The sequence below is a fragment of the Ranitomeya variabilis genome, chromosome 5, assembly GCF_051348905.1.
Source record: "Ranitomeya variabilis isolate aRanVar5 chromosome 5, aRanVar5.hap1, whole genome shotgun sequence".
Lineage (NCBI taxonomy): Eukaryota > Metazoa > Chordata > Amphibia > Anura > Dendrobatidae > Ranitomeya > Ranitomeya variabilis.
The window spans coordinates 339,621,876-339,642,637 of NC_135236.1; the positions used below are offsets into that span (position 1 = coordinate 339,621,876).

At 43.0% G+C, this 20,762-nt stretch overlaps 1 protein-coding gene across 1 annotated transcript in view; it reads right to left on the minus strand.

Moving 5' to 3' along the window:
• LOC143775977 (chloride anion exchanger-like) overlaps positions 1–20,762 on the minus strand; it is a 111,542-nt gene that overhangs the window by 53,819 nt on the left and 36,961 nt on the right. Inside the window, exons 8-9 of the mRNA XM_077264803.1 lie at positions 11,176–11,258; positions 8,651–8,798 (exon numbers count right to left, since the gene is read on the minus strand). Coding sequence (XP_077120918.1) covers positions 8,651–8,798; positions 11,176–11,258 — 231 coding nt within the window. The remainder of the gene's footprint in view (positions 1–8,650; positions 8,799–11,175; positions 11,259–20,762) is intronic.

The window sequence follows — 20,762 nt, forward strand, 5'->3', positions numbered from 1 at the left end:
TAACACCATGTGGGGCCATTATACAGTATGGAGCATCATGTGTGGCCAATACACAGTATGGAGCACTATGTGGATCCATTTATAGTATGGAGCATCATGTGGGGCCATTATGCTGCTTGGAGCACTATGTGGGGCCCATTACACTTTATTCAGGACTATGTTGGGGACATTACACTCTATGGAGGACTATGTGGAGCCATTATACTTTATGGAAATCTTTACGTGCCAGCTAAACTGTACGGAGGGCTGTGTGGGGATTACAGTTGGAGAATCATACTGTGATGGGGTCACCATTCTTTGTTGGGGGAACTGAGGGAGGATACCGTATGGTCATCATGCTCTGTGTGTGGAGGAGTACACTGTGGGGGTATCATATTGTGTTTGGGAGCACTTTTGCTTGTGTAAGCAGGTTGCGGGATGCAGTGACGGACAGGAGGCAGAGCAAGGGTTAACAAGTTTATTAACAGGGGAATACTCCACGCTGAGAGGTAAAGGGTTAAACGGGATAAAACAGTTCAATGGCAAAGGATATGGCGAAGTGAAGAATAACGGTATTGGTAATAGCCGTTTTGATGAGTGTCAATAATTCCTAGGTCCATGAAATGGTTAGTGCCGACAACAGCTGGTGCGGTATCTTTTCCCTGTAGGTCTTATGGGTATCAATGCCCGGTCTTCTGGTGGCAGCGGTCAGTCTCCGGTACCTTCCGCTGAACCCTAGTCCATATACTGATGTGGCCGGAAGAGCGTGGGCCACTGCACTGTCTGAGCCCGACGTGGCCCCTGCACGTCTCTCGTCACAGTCTCTGTCAGCAGTGGCGGTGCTTGGGCACGGGCCTACGCTGTACGGATGCTCTGGGACCGAAGCACTCACTGGTCTCTGCTGTAGTGTCTGATAAGGGACCGGGCCACAGGCCTATATGAGCCCAACGTGACTCGACAAATCTATAATGGCACTGTCAGGGTGCAAGGGTCTGTCCTGTCCCCGCTCACTCTTATGGGGCACGTGTGCTGTACTCACGGATATGGTGCATTTGGTGCCTTGCTTTCTGGTAGTCACTGGTACACTGCACCTCTCTCTGTAGTCGCCAGGCACACACTCCACATCACTCTTCCTCTGTGATCTCCGCTGCTGACGGCGGAAGATGGCCCACGCTGGCCTGCACGATGCTGGTGCTCCCCAATTGGAGCACTTCTCTCTCTGGCTGCTGCTGCTAGAAGCACAGCTCCCCTCAGCGCAGCAGTCCCTGTCCTTCTGGTCTGCTCGGTGTGCACGGCTCTGCTCTGTGTGCACGTCTCTGCTCTGTTCTGCAGAGGTCCCTCTGCAGGCGATGGGGGCTCCCTCTATGCCACCTGTCACAGCACCTGTACTCTGTGGTGAGGGCAGGGGAGGCAGAGCGCGCCCCTCGCTGCACTGCGTTCTCGACAAACTGACCTCATGTGCACGCTTTTCTCTTTTATCCCTCTTTCTCTTTTATCCCTCCGCTGCTGCGTGTGCTTTCTCCACCTTCCTGGTACAGAAGGAAGGTCTGGCTCACTCAGGCTTCCCCCGGGAACAGGGGATGCAGCCTCTCTAGTTCTGGACCCAGCACGCAGGTACCTGCAGTGCTATCGACCCCCTTACACTTGCATCATACTTTATTTTCTGTTTTATTCAAGGTTTCTTTATCCTTTGTTATTACATATTTAAAGTAGGCCATTGTGCCATATGCTTTTTACGGCTCTTCCATAACGTATTGCATTATTCCATTATAATTCAAAAAGTTAATGGTTTAATTTGATAAGGAAAAACTTCCTCAATAGTAGACAGTTTTTTTTGGCCTGCAACTTTCTGCAAGCTTTTATCTTTGGCCCTTTGTGTATTTGAGTTTTGTATCCCTGCATTAGGCCATGTGCACACTTTGCGGTGTGCTCTGCGGGTTCTCCCACAGTGGAATTGATAAATCTGCAGGGCAAAACCGCTGCGGTTATCCCTGCAGATTTATCGCGGTTTGTTCCGCGGTTTCCGCTGCGGGATTACTCCTGTACTATTGATGCTGCATATGCAGCAATATGCAGCATCAATAGTAATGATAAAAATAATAAAAATGGTTTATACTCACCCTCTGATGTCCGGATCTCCTCGGCGCTGCACTCGGCGGTCTGGTTCCAAAGATGCTGTGCCGAGAAGGACCTTCGTGACGTCACGGTCATGTGACCGCGGCATCATCACAGGTCCTGCTCGCACAGCAACTCTGACCGGCCGGCCGCGTGCAGCGCTGAGAGGTGAGTATAGCATCATTTTTTATTTTAATTCTTTTTTTTTTACACTATTCATGCTTCCCAGGGCCTGGAGGAGAGTCTCCTCTCCTCCACCCCGGGTAGCAACCGCGCACTATCCGCTTACTTCCCGCAACGTGGGCACAGCTCCATGCGGGAAGTAAGCGGTTCAATGCATTTCTATGGGTGCAGAATCGCAGCGATTCTGCACAAAGAAGTGACATGCTGCGGTTTTTAAACCGCTGCGTTTCTGCGCGGTTTTTCCTGCAGCATGTGCACTGCGGTTTGCGGTTTCCATAGAGTTTACATGTTAATGTAAACGCTTTGGAAACTGCTGCGGACCCGCAGCATCAAAATCGCCGCGGATCCGCGGTAAAAACCGCAAAGTGTGAACATGGCCTTAGAGGGTTTGTTCTCACTATGGTAAAGGTTTACAACTGCAAAGAGGTTGTAAAAACAAACAACTTTGCAATTTTACTTTTGATTAAAAATCTTTTCCATTCTCAAGAACAGACCTTCACTACAATTGGTGGCTAGTATCTTAGGCTTGGAGTGCAGCACTTACAAGCTCTTTGATATTGACTCTATAGCACGCTAATGTATGAGTTGTCTTTTTTTCTGTCTAATCTAAAAACTCAGTAGTCAGGGCACTTTGTGAAAAATAAGTGGGTTTTGGATTGCAGTTTGGGCACTTGGTCTCTAAAAGTTTGCCATCACTGCTGTAGGACATTTAGACAAGGTTTGTTTCTATGCTAAATGCTGTTTGCCATTTACATGCTATCAGTGGGTAAAATAATCTAGAGCCACAGATTGGCATACCACTGCTATGATGATCATACCCAAATATTCCTAAAATTTAAGACAAGGGCTCATGACCCATGCCTAGCCGAACTGCAATGAAGGATGAATGCCAGCTGAACTGAACAGACAAAATGGATGTAATTTTATCAAAGGACAGCACCTAACAGCAAAGTAGCAACCTCCTACTCAACCATCTTTTTCCTTGGAAAATACAACCCTTCAAAGCTCAGATCAGGTATGCAGTTTCATGTGGTTATTGATTGGGAACTGACATTCTTACAGGATGAAAATGATGAAACAGTAAGAAAGGATGTTGAGAAGGCCGAACTTTTAAATCCCTATTTTGCATCTGTTTTCTCTCAGAAAGAAAATCTAACATCAACTGAATTTCACTGTCCTATTAAGGGAATAGAAGAATCCAGAATATCTATAAACAGAAAGAGATAGTGAGAAAACACTTAGCTAACATAAATGAATTCAAGTCTCCGGGTCCAGATGAATTACACCCCAGAGTACTGAAGGAGATAGCAGAAGAAATTTTTGAACCACTCTCCATAATCTTTGAAAGTTGTTGGAGAACAGGAGAAGTCCCAGAAGACTGGAGAAGAGCAAATGTTATTCCTATCTTCAAAAAGGGGAAGAAGGTGGACACAGGGAACTATATGCCAGTGAGTGTAACGTCTATACCAGTAAAGATCTTTGAACAAATTATTAAACAACATGTATGTAAGTACCTGGATAAGAATGAAGTGCTTAAACAGAGTCAGCATGGGTTTCTAACTAATAAGTCATGTCAGACTAACTTAATTTCCTTCTATGACAGAATCACTGACTGGGTGTATCAGGAAAATGCTGTAGATATAGTATATCTTGACTTCAGCAAAGCATTTGACAAAGTATCTCACACAATCCTTATTGCAAAAATAACTAAGTATGGAATGGACAAGGCAACTGTTAGGTGGATTCATAACTGGCTTAGTGATGGGACCCAAAGAGTGGTCGTAAATGGCTGCATATCCAGTTGGAAGAATGTCTCAAGTAAGGTACCACAGGGCTCTGTCCTGGGCACTGCATTGTTCAACATCTTTATCAATGATTTAGATGAAGGAATTGAGCGTAAACTGATTAAATTTGCTGATGACACAAAGCTAGGAGTGATAGCTTATACTAGAGAAGAGAGAAAGAGGATTCAAAAATATATAAATAAACTGGAGCAGTGGGCAGCAACTAACAGAATGATTTTTAACAGGGAAAATGCAAAGTACTACATCTGGGCAATAAAAATGAAAAAAGCATATACAGAATGGTAGGAACAGGGCTAAGCAACAGCACATGTGAAAAAGACTTGGGTATACTAATAGATCATAAACTGAACATGAGTCAACAGTGTGATGCAGCAGCAAAAAGGGCAAATACAATTCTGGGATGAATTAATAGAAGCATACAGTCTAGATCACGAGAAGTCATTATTGCCCTCTACTCCTCTTTGGTCAGACCTCATCTGGAATACTGTGTCCAGTTTTGGGCACCACATTTTAAAAAAAACATTAACAAACTGGAGCAAGTTCAGAGAAGAGCGACCAGAATGGTGACTGGTCTGAAAACCATGTCCTATGAGGAACGGTTACAGGATTTGGGAATGTTTAGCTTGCAAAAAAGAAGACTGAGAGGAGACTTAATAGCTGTCTACAAATATCTCAAGGGCTGTCACATTGTAGAAGGATCATCTTTATTCTAATTTACACAAGGAAAGACTAGAAGCAATGGGATGAAACTGAATAGGAGGAGACACAGATTAGATATTAGAAAAAAACTTTTTGACAGTTTTGATGATCAATGAGTGGAACAGGCTGCCATAAGAGGTCATTAGTTCTCCTTCAATGGAAGTCTTCAAACAGAGGCTGGACAGACATCTGTCTGGGATGATTCAGTGAATCCTGCTTTGAGTAGGGAGTTGGATTAGATGACCCAGGAGGTCCCTGCCAACTCTACCATTCTATGACTCTATGATTCAAAAACCAAATTTCAGCCTTCAATAAATAAACATTTTTCCATCTGAGGAATGCTGAAAAGTTAAATATCTCATCTCAAGTTAAGCACCTCATAACCTCCCACCTGGAGTAGTGTAATGTCCCATTTGTAGGCCTCCAAAACATAATAATACATAGCCTTTCGTTAGTTCAAAACACCACAGCTAGATTAAAAACTAATCATTCTTGGCATTCTCATTTTGTCACCTCCCTAGTCTAGTCATGTAGGTACCTTCTCTGAATGTTTTAATCTGTTTTTATTGTTTTAACAGTTTATCATACCTTGTACACATGAAAAAACTATCCATACCTAGGATACAGTATACAACATTTGGAGGCATCTTTTGTTACACCTGCCCCACACTCTGTAATTCATTACCAGCATCATCAATCAGAGAGATTTAAATCAAGGCTCAAAACGCATCAGTTCAGTTTGGTGTTTAAACCCAAATAACAAATTTGAATTGTATATTTTAAACTGATTAATTTACTATCTCGACTGTGCGTTGAGTCCATCATGAGAGAAGTGCAATACAATTGTTTGTGTTGTTTATTTATTGTCTGATCAACAAAGTAGTCAGAATATGCTCTGGCAAACAAATTCCAGACAACCAACTACATATGTTATTAGTTGGATTTGTTGAACCTAAGGATTCTGTTGTTCTAATTGCTGATAATATAAAGCACTAGATGGTGGCCCGATTCTAACGCATCGGGTATTCTAGAATATGCATGTCCACGTAGTATATTGCCCAGCCACGTAGTATATTGCCCAGCGACGTAGTATATTGCCCTGCCACGTAGTGTATTGCCCAGCTACCTAGTAGACAGCACAGCTACGTAGTATATTGCACAGAGCCACATAGTATATTGCACAGCTTTGTAGTATATTGCCAAGCCTTGTAGTATATTGCCCAGCCACGTAGTATATTGCCCAGCCTTGTAGTATACAGCAGAGCCACGTAGGATATTGCCCAGTGACGTAGTATATTACCGAGGCACGTACAATGCCTACAAGTAGTATTCAACCCCCTGCAGATTCAGCAGGTTTAATAAGATGCAAATAAGTTAGAGCCTTCAAAGTTCAAACAAGAGCAGGATTTATTAACAGAAGCATAAATCTTACAAACCAAAAAGTTTTGTTGCTCAGTTAAATTTTTATAAATTTTAAACATAAAAGTGTGGGTCAATTATTATTCAACCCCTAGGTTTAATATTTTGTGGAATAACATTTGTTTGCAATTACAGCTAATAATCGTCTTTTATAAGACCTGATCAGGCCGGCACAGGTCTCTGGAGTTATCTAGGCCCACTCCTCCATGCAGATCTTCTCCAAGTTATCTAGGTTCTTTGGGTGTCTCATGTGGACTTTAATCTTGAGCTCCTTCCACAAGTTTTCAATTGGGTTAAGGTCAGGAGACTGACTAGACCACTGCAACACCTTCATTTTTTGCCTCTTGAACCAGGCCTTGGTTTTCTTGGCTGTGTGCTTTGGGTCGTTGTCTTGTTGGAAGATGAAATGACGACCCATCTTAAGATCCTTGATGGAGGAGCGGAGGTTCTTGGCCAAAATCTCCAGGTAGGCCATGCTATCCATGTTCCCATGGATGCGGACCAGATGGCCAGGCCCCTTGGCTGAGAAACAGCCCCACAGCATGATGCTGCCACCACCATGCTTGACTGTAGGGATGGTATTCTTGGGGTCGTATGCAGTGCCATCAGTCTCCAAACTTCACGTGTGTGGTTGGCACCAAAGATCTCAATCTTGGTCTCATCAGACCAGAGAACCTTGAACCAGTCAGTCTCAGAGTCCTCCAAGTGATCATGAGCAAACTGTAGATGAGCCTTGACATGACGCTTTGAAAGTAAAGGTACCTTACGGGCTCGTCTGGAACGGAGACCATTGCGGTGGAGTACGTTACTTATGGTATTGACTGAAACCAATGTCCCCACTGCCATGAGATCTTCCCGGAGCTCCTTCCTTGTTGGCCTTGGGTTAGCCTTGACTCTTCAGACAAGCCTGGCCTCGGCACGGGAGGAAACTTTCAAAGGCTGTCCAGGCCGTGGAAGGCTAACAGTAGTTCCATAAGCCTTCCACTTCTGGATGATGCTCCCAACAGTGGAGACAGGTAGGCCCAACTCCTTGGAAAGGGTTTTGTACCCCTTGCCAGCCTTGTGACCCTCCACGATCTTGTCTCTGATGGCCTTGGAATGCTCCTTTGTCTTTCCCATGTTGACCATGTTTGAGTGCTGTTCACAAGTTTGGGGAGGGTCTTAAATAGTCAGAAAAGGCTGGAAAAAGAGATAATTAATCCAAACATGTGAAGCTCATTGTTCTTTGTGCCTGAACTACTTCTTAATACTTTAGGGGAACCAAACAGAATTCTGGTGGGTTGAGGGGTTGAATAATAAATGACCCTCTGAAAATACTTTTCACAATTTAAAAAAAAAATAAACAAAGAAATAACATTCTTTTTTGCTGCAGTGCATTTCACACTTCCAGGCTGATCTACAGTCCAAATGTCACAATGCCAAGTTAATTCCAAATGTGTAAACCTGCTAAATCTGCAGGGGGTTGAATACTACTTGTAGGCACTGTATGTGACAGGTCCAAAAAATAAAAAATAAACATACTCACCTAACGATCCGAGGGCCCCTTGTAGTGTATCATACTCACCATTCTTGTCGCTGCTCCTCCGCGTCCCGCCTCTCCTCTTCGTGGGATCCTGTGCAGATGGTAGTGCTCGGCTTCAGGAAAATGGCCGCGGGATGCCACGCATGCGCAGATCGAGATCGCGGCGGCCATTTTCCTGAAGCCGAGTTTTATTGCAAGTGCCAGGGCTGGTGGGAGCAGGACCTATGAAGACGTCGCGGTCACATGACCGTGACGTCACGGAAGGTCCTTGCCGCACACCAGCCCTGGGACGGGACCTCACCGCAAGCTGACGGTTGTAATGGAGCGGTCCGGGGAGCGTGGCGAGGAGCGAGAAAGGCGGCGGAGGGTGAGTATAGCAGGTTTTTTTAAATTTATTTATTATTTTTAACATTACATTTTGTACTATTGATGCCGCATAGGCAGCGTCAATAGTACAAAGTTGGGGACACACAGGGTTAATAGCAGCGGTAACGGAGTGCGTTACCCGCGGCATAACGCGGTCCGTTACCGCCGGCATTAACCCTGTGTGAGCGGTGTATGCGGGCGCCGGGCAGTGAGTGCGGGGAGTAAGGAGCGGCCATTTTTTTCTGGACTGTGCGCGTTGCTGATTGGTCGCGGCAGCCATGACAGGCAGCTGCCGAGACCAATCAGCGAACGAATAACGGTGACAGAAGGACAGACGGAAGTTACCCTTAGACAATTATATATATAGATTAAATAATTAGCAAACACGATTACTTTCTATTGCCTGTTGTGAGATCTTGGTTTACCCCCATGTACCGCTGATTTTATATAAAGGCATATAGAGATTTTGAAAATCTAGAACATATGGCTATAACATGTTTATATTTTATGCATATGTATAAAAATTAATATCTGAATTGGTTAAAAGATTTATGTAACATACCTGATTACCATTTATTACATAGTCATGTTTTACGGAATAGACTTTTGCGACAGAAAAACCTATAGCAAATCCAACAATTCCAATAGAAAAGCCGTCAGCTACGCATTGTTCAAATACCGAAATGCTTGGTGCCTGTGGAGCCTGAAAGCTGTATAAAGAGACAAGTAAGGCATTTCACTATACAATTATAATAACTTTTTTTATATATATTTTACTATGGATAATAAACCAGAGTAATTCTGTATGAATAGGATTTTTACTGCTGAACAGATAGTTTTTATGGAAGTATGTGATAACTCAAATTCAAAGATGTAAAAATAATTATAAAATATGAATAATATATAACTGTCAATCTAAAATTGTAAATCCCTAGGCACATGGCACTTCAAATAATTGATATTTCATAAACAGCACATATACTTTAAAGCACCACTTCAGTGTTTTTTTTATGTTACCGCTGAAGTGGTGCTTCAAATCCAAGTCCCCTTTCCCCTGTTTTGTACTCACCTTCCAGCGTCTTCATCTGTTTTCGCCCCTGCTGCTCCCGTTAGCCTCTGGCAGTTTGTGAGCTGCCGGCTGCTCCAGTGTTTCATGAAACGAGGTGGAGGTCACAACTCAATACAAGTCTATGAGAGTCTCATTCTGACCTTGTTCTGGCTCTCAAAGACTGGCACTTGGAGCTTGAGAAATGGCTCCTGACTTCCAGTTGGTCAGAAGCTGCTGTCACAAGATTGAATGGCGTCACGGGACAGGAGTGGCACCAAAAATAGGTGAAGACGATGAAGGGTGAGTATAAGACCAGGAGCAGAAACTTTGTGCTTAAAGCACCACTGACGAAAAAACCCTGCTGGAGTGGTGCTTTAACAATGACACTTGAAGTGGGCTTCAGAAATGCAGCATTGCCTACTGATCATAAATTAAAATCATGTGGAACTTAGTGTAGACTCTTACACTTTAACTGTATTGAGGTAAAACATTTCCTAATACATGACAAGTGTCTAAGATTTTTGTAGCTGGAATGCTAATCAGAAATATAAATGATTTCCACCCACCTACTAGAGTTAGATTGCGCACAAATGTTAAAACACTATTAAAAAAGGTGCATGTATAGGTGTGTCTAACTCATGGTCCATCGACAAACCCCATCCACTTTCAGTCCAGTTTCACAACTGTGCATGCTCATATGGCTTTAATTTCTAGTGAAAATAATTGCAAATATGTCACAAAACAGATTAGACATTGGGTCACATTTATGAAGACGGGCATTTTAAATGCCAGTTTAAAAAAAATTTAGGAATAAAAATGTGCCACTGTTAAAAATTCAGAAAATGAAATCTATGCCACCTCTGAGCAGTTGCAGATATATCCCAACATTAGCAATATTTTCTACTGTAAAATTTAAAATAGGTTGTCCACTGCTTTATCAAAGGATAGGTCAGATACTGTATATGGCAGGGTACTGCACATCCGCCTCTTATTGATTTGAATAGGAGGTGGATGTGCAGTACCAATTGAGCACTTCTGGGTGGCGGCGACCTCCACCTAGAACTTCTGATTGGCGGGGGTGCCGGATGTCGGTCTCCGACAGATCAGATATTGATGACCTTCCCTAAGGATAGATCATCAATGATAAAGTAGTGGACAACCTCTTTAATGAACGTGCCTAAAAGTTATAGGCTGCACACCCCCTGTTGGACCAATCTTACATTTGCAGCTTTTGGTAAAAGTATGGTGTGATATTGAAACTTATATACAATTTATGACTTTTAAAAATTTGAGCCCGAACAATAAGGGGGACAAATAACAAATAACAAAGCGATCCATACTAATAAAATATAAAATGTTGAGGCGAGGGGACGCTGAGGTGAACAGTCCACAGGATTCATCGGGCCACTGTCAACTAGTAATAACATATAACACCAGCGCTCTATGCACTTTATAGGAGGGTTTCAATTAGCACTTGCTAAGAAATATACCTGAACAGGGAATCACTATCTTCTGATATAGGAGCTTTAGTATCATGTACGTTTGTTCTTAACATGCCTATTTTGGCATACTATTAATCCACATTAAGCAATACCAAAATATATAAAGTGCGATCTGCCATTATACTTTTTACCTATATATTTTACCCATATACCGGTTTCAGTGTGCCATCTATATATTTTATGAATATTGTTTCTATATTTTTAAAAAACATGCAAAATATAGGTACCATCCAATATTAATACTGTCTTTACTATCACACCTCGCGTACCCTGCAAGGCATTTCTGCTTTTTTCTGCTTTCTTTTACGTATTTATGATTGAAATAAAAATGTGATATTTTTTTAGTATGGATCTCTTCGTTATTTGTCTCCTTATTGTTGGTGATCAAATTTGTTAATATAGCATCATTTTCGAAGTGCCTATATAAAATTAGCGAAAATTGTTGTTTAACTAATTTATGACTTTTAGAAACATAGTTTATGCCAAAACAACTGGTTTCACTTGTTTTATACCCAAATATAATCTTAATGTTCATACCCTTTCTGCAATTTTCCAACAATGTCAACTTCATATTTTACATGGAAATTGAATGCATATGATACCCCAGTTGCAATCACTGTCTGCAAAACAAAATATACAAATAAATAAAAACTGAACGTATGAATTTAAAAATGAACTAAAAATGAGTTTCAGTGTTAGCAATTTATAGCAACGTCTTTGGAGCACAATATGCATTCTTAATCACCGTGTGAATCGCTTGCTCTCTAATCTATTTCTGAATCTTCAATAAAAGGTTGGATTTTGACCATTGATTTCAGCTGAACCATAAACTTTCCTTTTGCTCTATAAATACAATACATGCAATGTTGAGGTGTTATGCTCTTTATGGATATAGGTGACAGGGTGTTCATTGTTTATATACATGTAAGAATGAATACACAGGAATATTGATCTCACAAATTCTTTAATTTTGCTCCATAAAAATTATAATTGTCCCTATTATTTGCCTATAAAGAAATCTTACATAATCATCTGCTTTATGTGCACTTAATAGAAAAATTCTAAAGTAAACAGTTATTGTTTATATTTGAAAAACCTTGAAAATAATTTTATGCATCGAGATGGCAAACACCACCTACGAACAGTTGAAAAGATTAAATCAAGGCACCAGGGGTGTAGCTATATGGATTCAGAAGTAGCAGCTGCTCAAAAATATCTGGTGTCTGATGGGGCTCGACACTCATTTTGCATTGGGACCTTTAACTTCACTTACACATCAGCATTGCTAGATTCCAAAGAAGGAGTGAAGGCTGCAGGGGAAATTTGGTGGAAAAACAGTAGAAAGTTTATATATGAGTAAAATTGCAAAGTGTTTGTAAAAACTAGCAACTTTCTAATTTACCACTTATTAAAAATCCTCTGGAAAAAAATGCTCCACTAAAATTCTCAATAATTGATGGATTTTAAATTCTATAAAGTACTGCTTGTTGCCCAAGTTACTGGCCACCTTGTCATCCCAGCCTGTAATCCCACTACTTAAGCAGGCTCTATGCTTCGCTGGCTGCTCATGCAACTTCGAAGCTGGCTTCATTACTAGATCCAACCAGCTCCAGTACCCCTACTGTTCTGCCATGCTGCAGAGGCTCTGTTAGCAGCCTGTGAAAGAGAACAATTTGGACTAGTGACATGAACTTTCCGCTGGTCCAAACTGTCAAACTTCAGGAGCGTACTGCCCTGGGTCAGGCAGGAACTTAGGGACCATATAGTGTGCCCCTGAATATGCAATTGGAGAAAACCTCTTTAAGGGTAAGCCTAATTTGTTCTCAGTACACATATATTAACCCATTTTTATGAAGAAAGCAGTATGAGAAACATATTGATAATGTGCCATTCTTTCCAGTTGCCTCCTAATTATTAATTACTCTTTTGTCTTCTTTAAATTTAAGCCTTTGCTTCCAGGATCTATGCACCCATAACACCCAAAAATGCATGCAAAAAAGGCATCTTATATATGTTGGTGTACCCGCTGAGTCTCTGAAGCAGAACACACTTCAGGAAAACACCGGCAGTGTCTTGCCTGCCTTCTTTGTTGTCATTTTTGCAACCTTTTTTGCCACCAGCATCTTTATTTTTTAATTTTATATATAAAATATTGGCGGCATCCAAACAGAAGCCATCTGAAGAATGGTCAGGTTGAAGTTGCATTCCAAGCAGAAGCCATCTGAAGAATGGTCAGGTTGAAGAATGTGCATTCCAAGCAGAAGCCATCTGAACAATGGTTATGTTGAAGAATGTGCATTCCAAGCAGAAGCCATCTGAAGAATGGTCAGGTTGAAGAATGTGCATTCCAAGCAGAAGCCATCTGAAGAATGGTCAGGTTGAAGAATGTGCATTCCAAGCAGAAGCCATCTGAAGAATGGTCAGGTTGAAGAAGGTGCATTCCAAGCAGAAGCCTTCTGAACAATGGTCAGGTTGAAGAATGTGCATTCCAAGCAGAAGCCATCTGAACAATGATCAGGTTGCTTCTTTTATCTGCTTCATGGCTTTCAAAATCTGAAGCAGCTAAAAGAATCTAAAAATAACCTAACCATAACAAGTTGTTTTGACATTGTTGTGCATATATTTTAGATTTGTAACATTTTATTGAGCGCTTTTCTCATCCACCTGAAAAAAAACTGTGTGCTTATACTCTGAGAATGTGGTTTTGCAAATCCACAACCCATCTGCAGGCCAGTTCACAGAACTGTCAAAACTATGCAGGGACTTTGCCCAAGTACTGTATACATTTGTTTACCTGGCATCAATCTTATTTTACTTTAGAAACACCAACTTGGTTTGTGTTCAGAGAAAGTGCTCAAGAGTATGGGGTTAGAAATAGTGGAGACTGGGTGCAAAGATCAAATTAGTGCAAATGTGGTGAAGGTAATTAAAGTTATAAAGAAATAGTAAAAGTACAGAAAGATATACCGTATATAGTACAAATTATGACAAAGGTGATCAATATCAAAAAGACAGAAGTAGCATATAAAATAACAATAAAAGATATATAAAATTAAGGCCACTCAATATTTCTGTGATGGGTTTTGTACCTTCATAAAACAAAAGAGAAATTGCACTGGTATGCATAAATGAAAATAAAAATAACAATTAGGGTATAAAACATAAAAATAAAATGAGAATATTATGTGTAAAAAGATTAAAATACATAAAAAACGCTTTAGTAAAAATAATCTATAGACTTGCCAAACTCATATAAATACTTCTGTGATCTCATTAAGTCCATGAGACTTTAAGGTATTCAACCTATAGATCCAATAAATGTCCTTCTTTTTGAGGATCTCCATCCGATTGGGGTTTTCAGGAGGAATAAACTCAATTAGAACAATAGAAATACATGCAGTGTCTTTACGATGCTCATTGGTACAATGTCTGGAGAGAAAATAATACATAAAGCCTTTGGCTATGTTAGCAAAGCGTGACTTGAGTCTTCTATTTAATGTCTGATTTGTCCTGCAAACGTACTGCAGCCTGCATTCACACTCAATAAAGTTGATTACGAATTGGGTCTGACCGGTCATATATGTTTTTAAAGGGAAGGTTTCCCCTGTTTTACTTGACCTGTATTGTGCAAAATGCATTTGCAGCAGAGACATTTGGTTTACTTTAAATTGAAAACTGCCAGGAGCGGCATGTTCAAGGTCTGCTGCGTCTAGTTACTTTCAAAGAACTTCAGGCGTCTTGGAGCTACTATGATTCTCAAAGTGGGTGCCCATCTGAAAGTGATTTGCGATTGGTCAGGGATAGGGATGAGCAAGTAGTGAAATATTCAGACTCCCTATACTCATAACGAGTAGGTCTTAATACTCGGGTATTCGTAACGAGTAGCGTGTCCAATGCAAGTCAATGGGAAATGCGAGTAATTTTATGCTGGGCTCTACTAAGAGGTTTAGGGACCTGAGAAAAAGGCTGAAATGGTTGCATGATTGTTTAAAAGCAGGCGGTAAAAATCTGTGTGGTGGTTAGCGCAGGAAGAAGCTACCCATCATCATCACAAGGGGTTCACAATTCTAAACTTTGGACTACAGTCCTTGTTGTTCCGCTGCCACTGCACAATGTGCAGGCATAGTGTCTTCAAAAAATTAGCCCTAGGGGCTGTATCATAGTTGACGCAGGAAGGAGGCCTCAAGAGCCAGACAATTATGAAACTAGACTACTAGCACGGTAGTTTCAGTGCCCAATGTGCAGGCATAGACAGTGTTTCCAAAAATGAGCCCAAGGGGCTGTATCATGGTTGACGCAGGAATGAGGCCTCAAGAGCCACACAATTATGAAACTAGACTATTAGCACGGTAGATCCAGTGCCCAATGTGCAGGCATAGACATAGTGTTTCCAAAAATGAGCCCAAGGGGCTGTATCATGGTTGACGCAGGAAGGAGGCCTCAAGAGCCAGACAATTATGAAACTAGACTACTAGCACAGTAGTTCCAGTGCCCAACATGCAGGCATAGACCTAGTGTTTCCAAAAATTAGCCCAAGCGGCATGATACCATGGTTGATGTAGGAAGGAGGTCTCATCACATTTGCCTCTGATGGGAAATATTAATGAATGGAACATTTTTTCTAGCTTGTTGATCATGATGTACATGTGGCAGAAGCAGGAGTAGGATGCACATGTAATCAGAAGGAGGAAAGGGGTTTGTATAGGAAGGGATGGACGTGATCACCAGTAGCATAAAAGAACGTTTTAGGTTAAAAACTGTGGTGAAATCCAGTCCTTGTTAAATGTAATCAGAGTCACATTGTCTGCATTCTCTGTTGTCGGCCATGTGCCTGTATCTGTGATGATCGCCCCTGCGGCACTGAAAACACGCTCTGACACCACACTAGTAGCAGGACAGGCCAGCACCTCCAAGGCATAAAAGGAGAGGTCTGGCCAACAGTGCAGCTTGGATGCCCAGTAATTAAATGGAACTGAGGCATCAGGAAGGTAGCAGGTATGGTCACTTAGATACTCGTTGATCATGTTGTTCAACTTCTGCCTCCTTGACATTGTTAGCACATAGCCCTTGCTGATGAGCCACTTTATTGAAGATGGCCCAGTTTGTGGACATTTTCCCCCCACCTCTTTTGGACCTGCTGGGCATGTCTCTCCCCATTAATGCATGCTGTTGCAAACAGCTGTTACCTCTGCTACCAGCGGTGTCTGAGTCTGATGTTGTCATGAAATGATCGACAACGGCCCTCTTGATGGATTCAATTATGAATCCCCTTGGTGACTGAAACAGTAGCGAAGGATATTTGTCCTTGTACCGTGGGTCAAGAACGGTGTCCAACCAGTATAGGTTTCTGTTGAAAATGTTGATCACGCGTGGGTCTTGGGACAGACAATTAGACATGAACTGTTGCCATGTGTGCCGAGGCAAATGTGTTATGACCCGGTGGTTAGGATCACTAAACTGACCTGATAGGTAAACTGAATATTAGGACAAGCTCTGGGGATGTGGGAACTATACTGACCGCAACCCCGATCCTATCCACACACACTAAAGGCAGCCATGGAGCGTTACCTGAAAACCTAGACGCCTCTTTACAGCCTGAGAAACTAGCTACCCCTAGAGAGAAAGCAAAGCCTCACTTGCCTCAGAGAAATAACCCAAAGTTTAGACAGCCCCCCACAAATAATAACGGTGAGTTAAGGGGAAAATACAAACGTAGAAATGAAAAACAGGTTTTAGCAAATGAGGCCCGCTAACACTAAATAGACAGAAGATAGCAAGGGATCTGTGCGGTCAGTACAAAATACTATCAAAAACTATCCACGCAGAAAATACAAGAACCCCCACACCGACTCACGATGTGAGGGGCGCACTCTGCACCCCAGAGCTACCAGCAAGCGAAAAATCACATATAAGCAAGCTGGACTGAACTCATCATATACTGAGAAACATTTTCAAGGAAACAATGAGCAAAAGAACTAGCAAGACTTAGCTTCTCCAGAAGGAGACAGGTAACCAGGGAAGTCCAGGAGAGATCAGAACCAGTACTGAATACAACGACAGCAGGCAACAAGTAAAGGTCCAGGTGGAGTTAAATAGGAACCAGCATAGCAGGAAATGAGGCAGCTGAGCCCTGCTACAGACCCGCAGTATCGCTAAAGGCCACCAGAGGGAGCCCAGACGGAATTCACAACAGTACCCCCCCCTTGAGGAGGGGTCACCGAACCCTCACCAGAGCCCCCAGGCCGATCTGGACGAGCCGAATGAAAGGCACGAACCAAATCGGCCGCATGGACATCAGAGGCGACAACCCAGGAATTATCCTCCTGACCATAGCCCTTCCATTTAACTAAGTACTGAAGCTTCCGTCTCGAAACACGAGAATCCAAGATCTTCTCCACCACATACTCCAATTCTCCCTCGACCAAGACCGGAGCAGGAGGATCAACAGAAGGAACCACAGGCACCACATATCTCCGCAACAATGACCTATGGAACACATTGTGAATGGCAAACGATGCTGGGAGGTCCAAACGAAATGACACAGGGTTGAGGATCTCCAAAATTTTATAAGGACGATGAAACGAGGCTTGAACTTAGGAGAGGAAACCTTCATAGGAACATGACGAGAAGACAACCACACCAAATCCCCCACACGAAGTCGGGAACCCACACAGCGACGGCGGTTAGCAAAGCGCTGAGCCTTCTCTTGTGACAACGTCAAATTGTCCACCACGTGGTTCCAAATCTGCTGCAACCTATCCACCACAGAATCCACCCCAGGACAGTCAGAAGGCTCAACCTGACCTGAGGAAAAACGAGGAAGAAAACCAGAATTGCAAAAAAAAGGCGAAACCAAAGTAGCAGAACTAGCACGATTATTGAGGGCGAACTCAGCCAATGGCAAAAAAGTCACCCAATCATCCTGATCAGCAGAAACAAAACATCTCAGATAAGTTTCCAAGGTCTGATTAGTTCGTTCGGTTCGGCCATTCGTCTGAGGATGGAAGGCCGACGAAAAAGATAATTCAATGCCCATCTTAGCACAAAAGGACCGCCAAAATCTGGACACAAACTGGGATCCTCTGTCAGACACAATGTTCTCAGGAATACCATGCAAACGAACCACATTCTGAAAAAACAGTGGAACCAAATCGGAGGAGGAAGGCAGCTTAGGCAAGGGCACCAAATGGACCATTTTAGAAAAACGATCACAAACCACCCAGATAACAGACATCCTCTGAGAGACTGGAAGATCCGAAATAAAATCCATGGAAATATGCGTCCAGGGCCTCTTCGGAACAGGCAAAGGCAAAAGCAATCCACTGGCACGAGAACAGCAAGGCTTGGCCCGAGCACAAATCCCACAGGACTGCACAAAGGAACGCACATCCCGCGACAAGGAAGGCCACCAAAAGGACCTAGCCACCAAATCCCTGGTACCAAAAATCCCAGGATGACCCGCCAACACCGAAGAATGAACCTCGGAAATGACTCTACTGGTCCATCTATCCGGGACAAACAGTTTCTCTGGTGGACAACGGTCCGGTCTATTGGCCTGAAATTCCTGCAGCACCCGTCGCAAATCAGGGGAGATGGCAGACAAAATCACCCCCTCTCTGAGGATACCAGCCGGTTCAGAAACTCCCGGAGAGTCAGGCACAAAGCTCCTAGAAAGGGCATCAGCCTTCACGTTCTTCGAACCCGGAAGGTATGAAACCACGAAATCGAAATGGGAGAAAAACAGCGACCATCGAGCCTGTCTAGGATTTAACCGTTTAGCAGACTCGAGATAAGTCAAATTCTTGTGATAAGTCAAGACCACCACACGATGTTTGGCTCCCTCAAGCCAATGCCGCCACTCCTCAAATGCCCACTTCATTGCCAACAACTCCCGATTACCAACATCATAATTCCGCTCGGCAGGCAAAAACTTTCTTGAAAAGAAAGCACATGGCCTCATCACAGAGCCATCAGAGCTTCTCCGTGACAAGACAGCCCCTGCTCCAATCTCAGAAGCATCAACCTCGACCTGGAAGGGAAGAGAGACATCCGGCTGACGCAAGACAGGAGCCAAAGAAAACTGACGTTTCAGCTCCTGAAAGGCCTCCACGGCCGCAGGAGACCAATTCGTTACATCAGAACCCTTCTTGGTCAAATCTGTCAAAGGCTTAACCACACTGGAAAAATTAGTAATGAAGTGACGGTAAAAATTAGCAAAACCCAAGAACTTCTGAAGACTCTTCACCGATGTAGGTTGAGTCCAGTCATAAATAGCCTGGACCTTGACTGGATCCATCTCAATGGTAGAAGGAGAAAAAATAAAGCCCAAAAAGGAAACCTTCTGGACTCCGAAGAGACATTTAGAGCCCTTCACAAACAAGGCATTGGCTCGCAGGACCTGAAATACCATCCTGACCTGCTTCACATGAGATTCCCAATCATCAGAAAAGACCAAAATATCATCCAGGTACACAATCATAAATCTATCCAGATACTCTCGGAAGATGTCGTGCATGAAGGACTGGAACACAGAAGGGGCATTAGAAAGCCCAAAAGGCATCACCAAGTACTCAAAATGGCCTTCGGGCGTATTAAATGCTGTTTTCCATTAATCGCCCTGCTTTATACGCACAAGATTATACGCTCCACGAAGATCTATCTTGGTGAACCAACTGGCCCCCCTAATCCGAGCAAACAGATCAGACAACAGTGGCAAAGGATACTGAAATTTGACCGTGATTTTATTTAGAAGGCGATAAGCTATACAGGGTCTCAGAGAACCATCCTTCTTGGCCACAAAAAAGAACCCCGCACCCAAAGGGGACGAGGACGGGCGAATATGCCCCTTCTCCAAAGACTCCTTTATATAACTCCGCATAGTGGCATGTTCTGGTACAGATAAATTAAAAAGTCGTCCCTTAGGGAACTTACTACCAGGAATCAAATTTATAGCGCAATCACAATCCCTATGAGGAGGTAGGGCACTGGATTTGGGCTCATCAAATACATCCTGGTAGTCCGACAAAAATTCAGGGACTTCAGAAGGAGTAGAAGAAGCAATTGACACCAAAGGAGCATCGCCATGAATCCCCTGGCAACCCCAACTTGACACAGACATTGCTTTCCAATCCAGGACTGGATTATGAGCCTGCAGCCATGGCAGACCCAACATGACAACGTCATGCAAATTATGCAACACAAGAAAGCGAATCACCTCCTGATGTGCAGGAGTCATGCACATGGTCACTTGAGTCCAGTACTGAGGTTTATTCTTGGCCAATGGCGTAGCATCAATTCCCTTTAGTGGAATAGGGAATTGCAAAGGCTCCAAGATAAAACCACAGCGCCTGGCAAAAGACAAATCCATCAAATTCAGGGCAGCACCTGAATCCACAAAAGCCATAACTGAGTAGGATGACAGAGAGCAAATCAAAGTAACAGACAAAATGAATTTAGGCTTTACAGTACCAATGGTGACAGAATTAGCGGAGCTTTTTGTGCGCTTAGAATAATCTGAGATTACATGAGCAGAATCACCACAGTAAAAGCACGACCCATTCTGACGTCTGTGATTTTGCCGTTCAATTCTGGTCAGAATCCTGTCACATTGCATAGACTCAGGCTTCTGCTCAGAAAATACCGCCAGATGGTGAACAGGTTTGCGCTCCCGCAAACGCCGATCAATCTGAATGGCCAAAGACATTGACTCATTCAGACCCGCAGGCGTGGGGAATCCCACCATAACATCCTTAAGGGCTTCAGACAGACCCTTTCTGAAAATCGCTGCCAGGGCACACTCATTCCATTGAGTGAGCACAGACCATTTCCTAAACTTCTGACAGTAAACCTCTGCTTCATCCTGACCCTGGGAGAGAGCAAGCAAAACCTTTTCTGCTTGGTCTACTAGATTTGGTTCCTCATAAAGCAATCCAAGCGCCAGAAAAAACGCATCCACATTTAGCAATGCAGGATCTCCTGGCGCCAGAGAGGATGCCCAATCTTGAGGGTCACCACGTAACAAAGAAATAATAATTTTAACTTGCTGAACAGGATCACCAGAGGAACGAGGTCTCAGAGAAAGGACTAATTTGCAATTATTTTTGAAGTTCAAAAACCTAGATCTG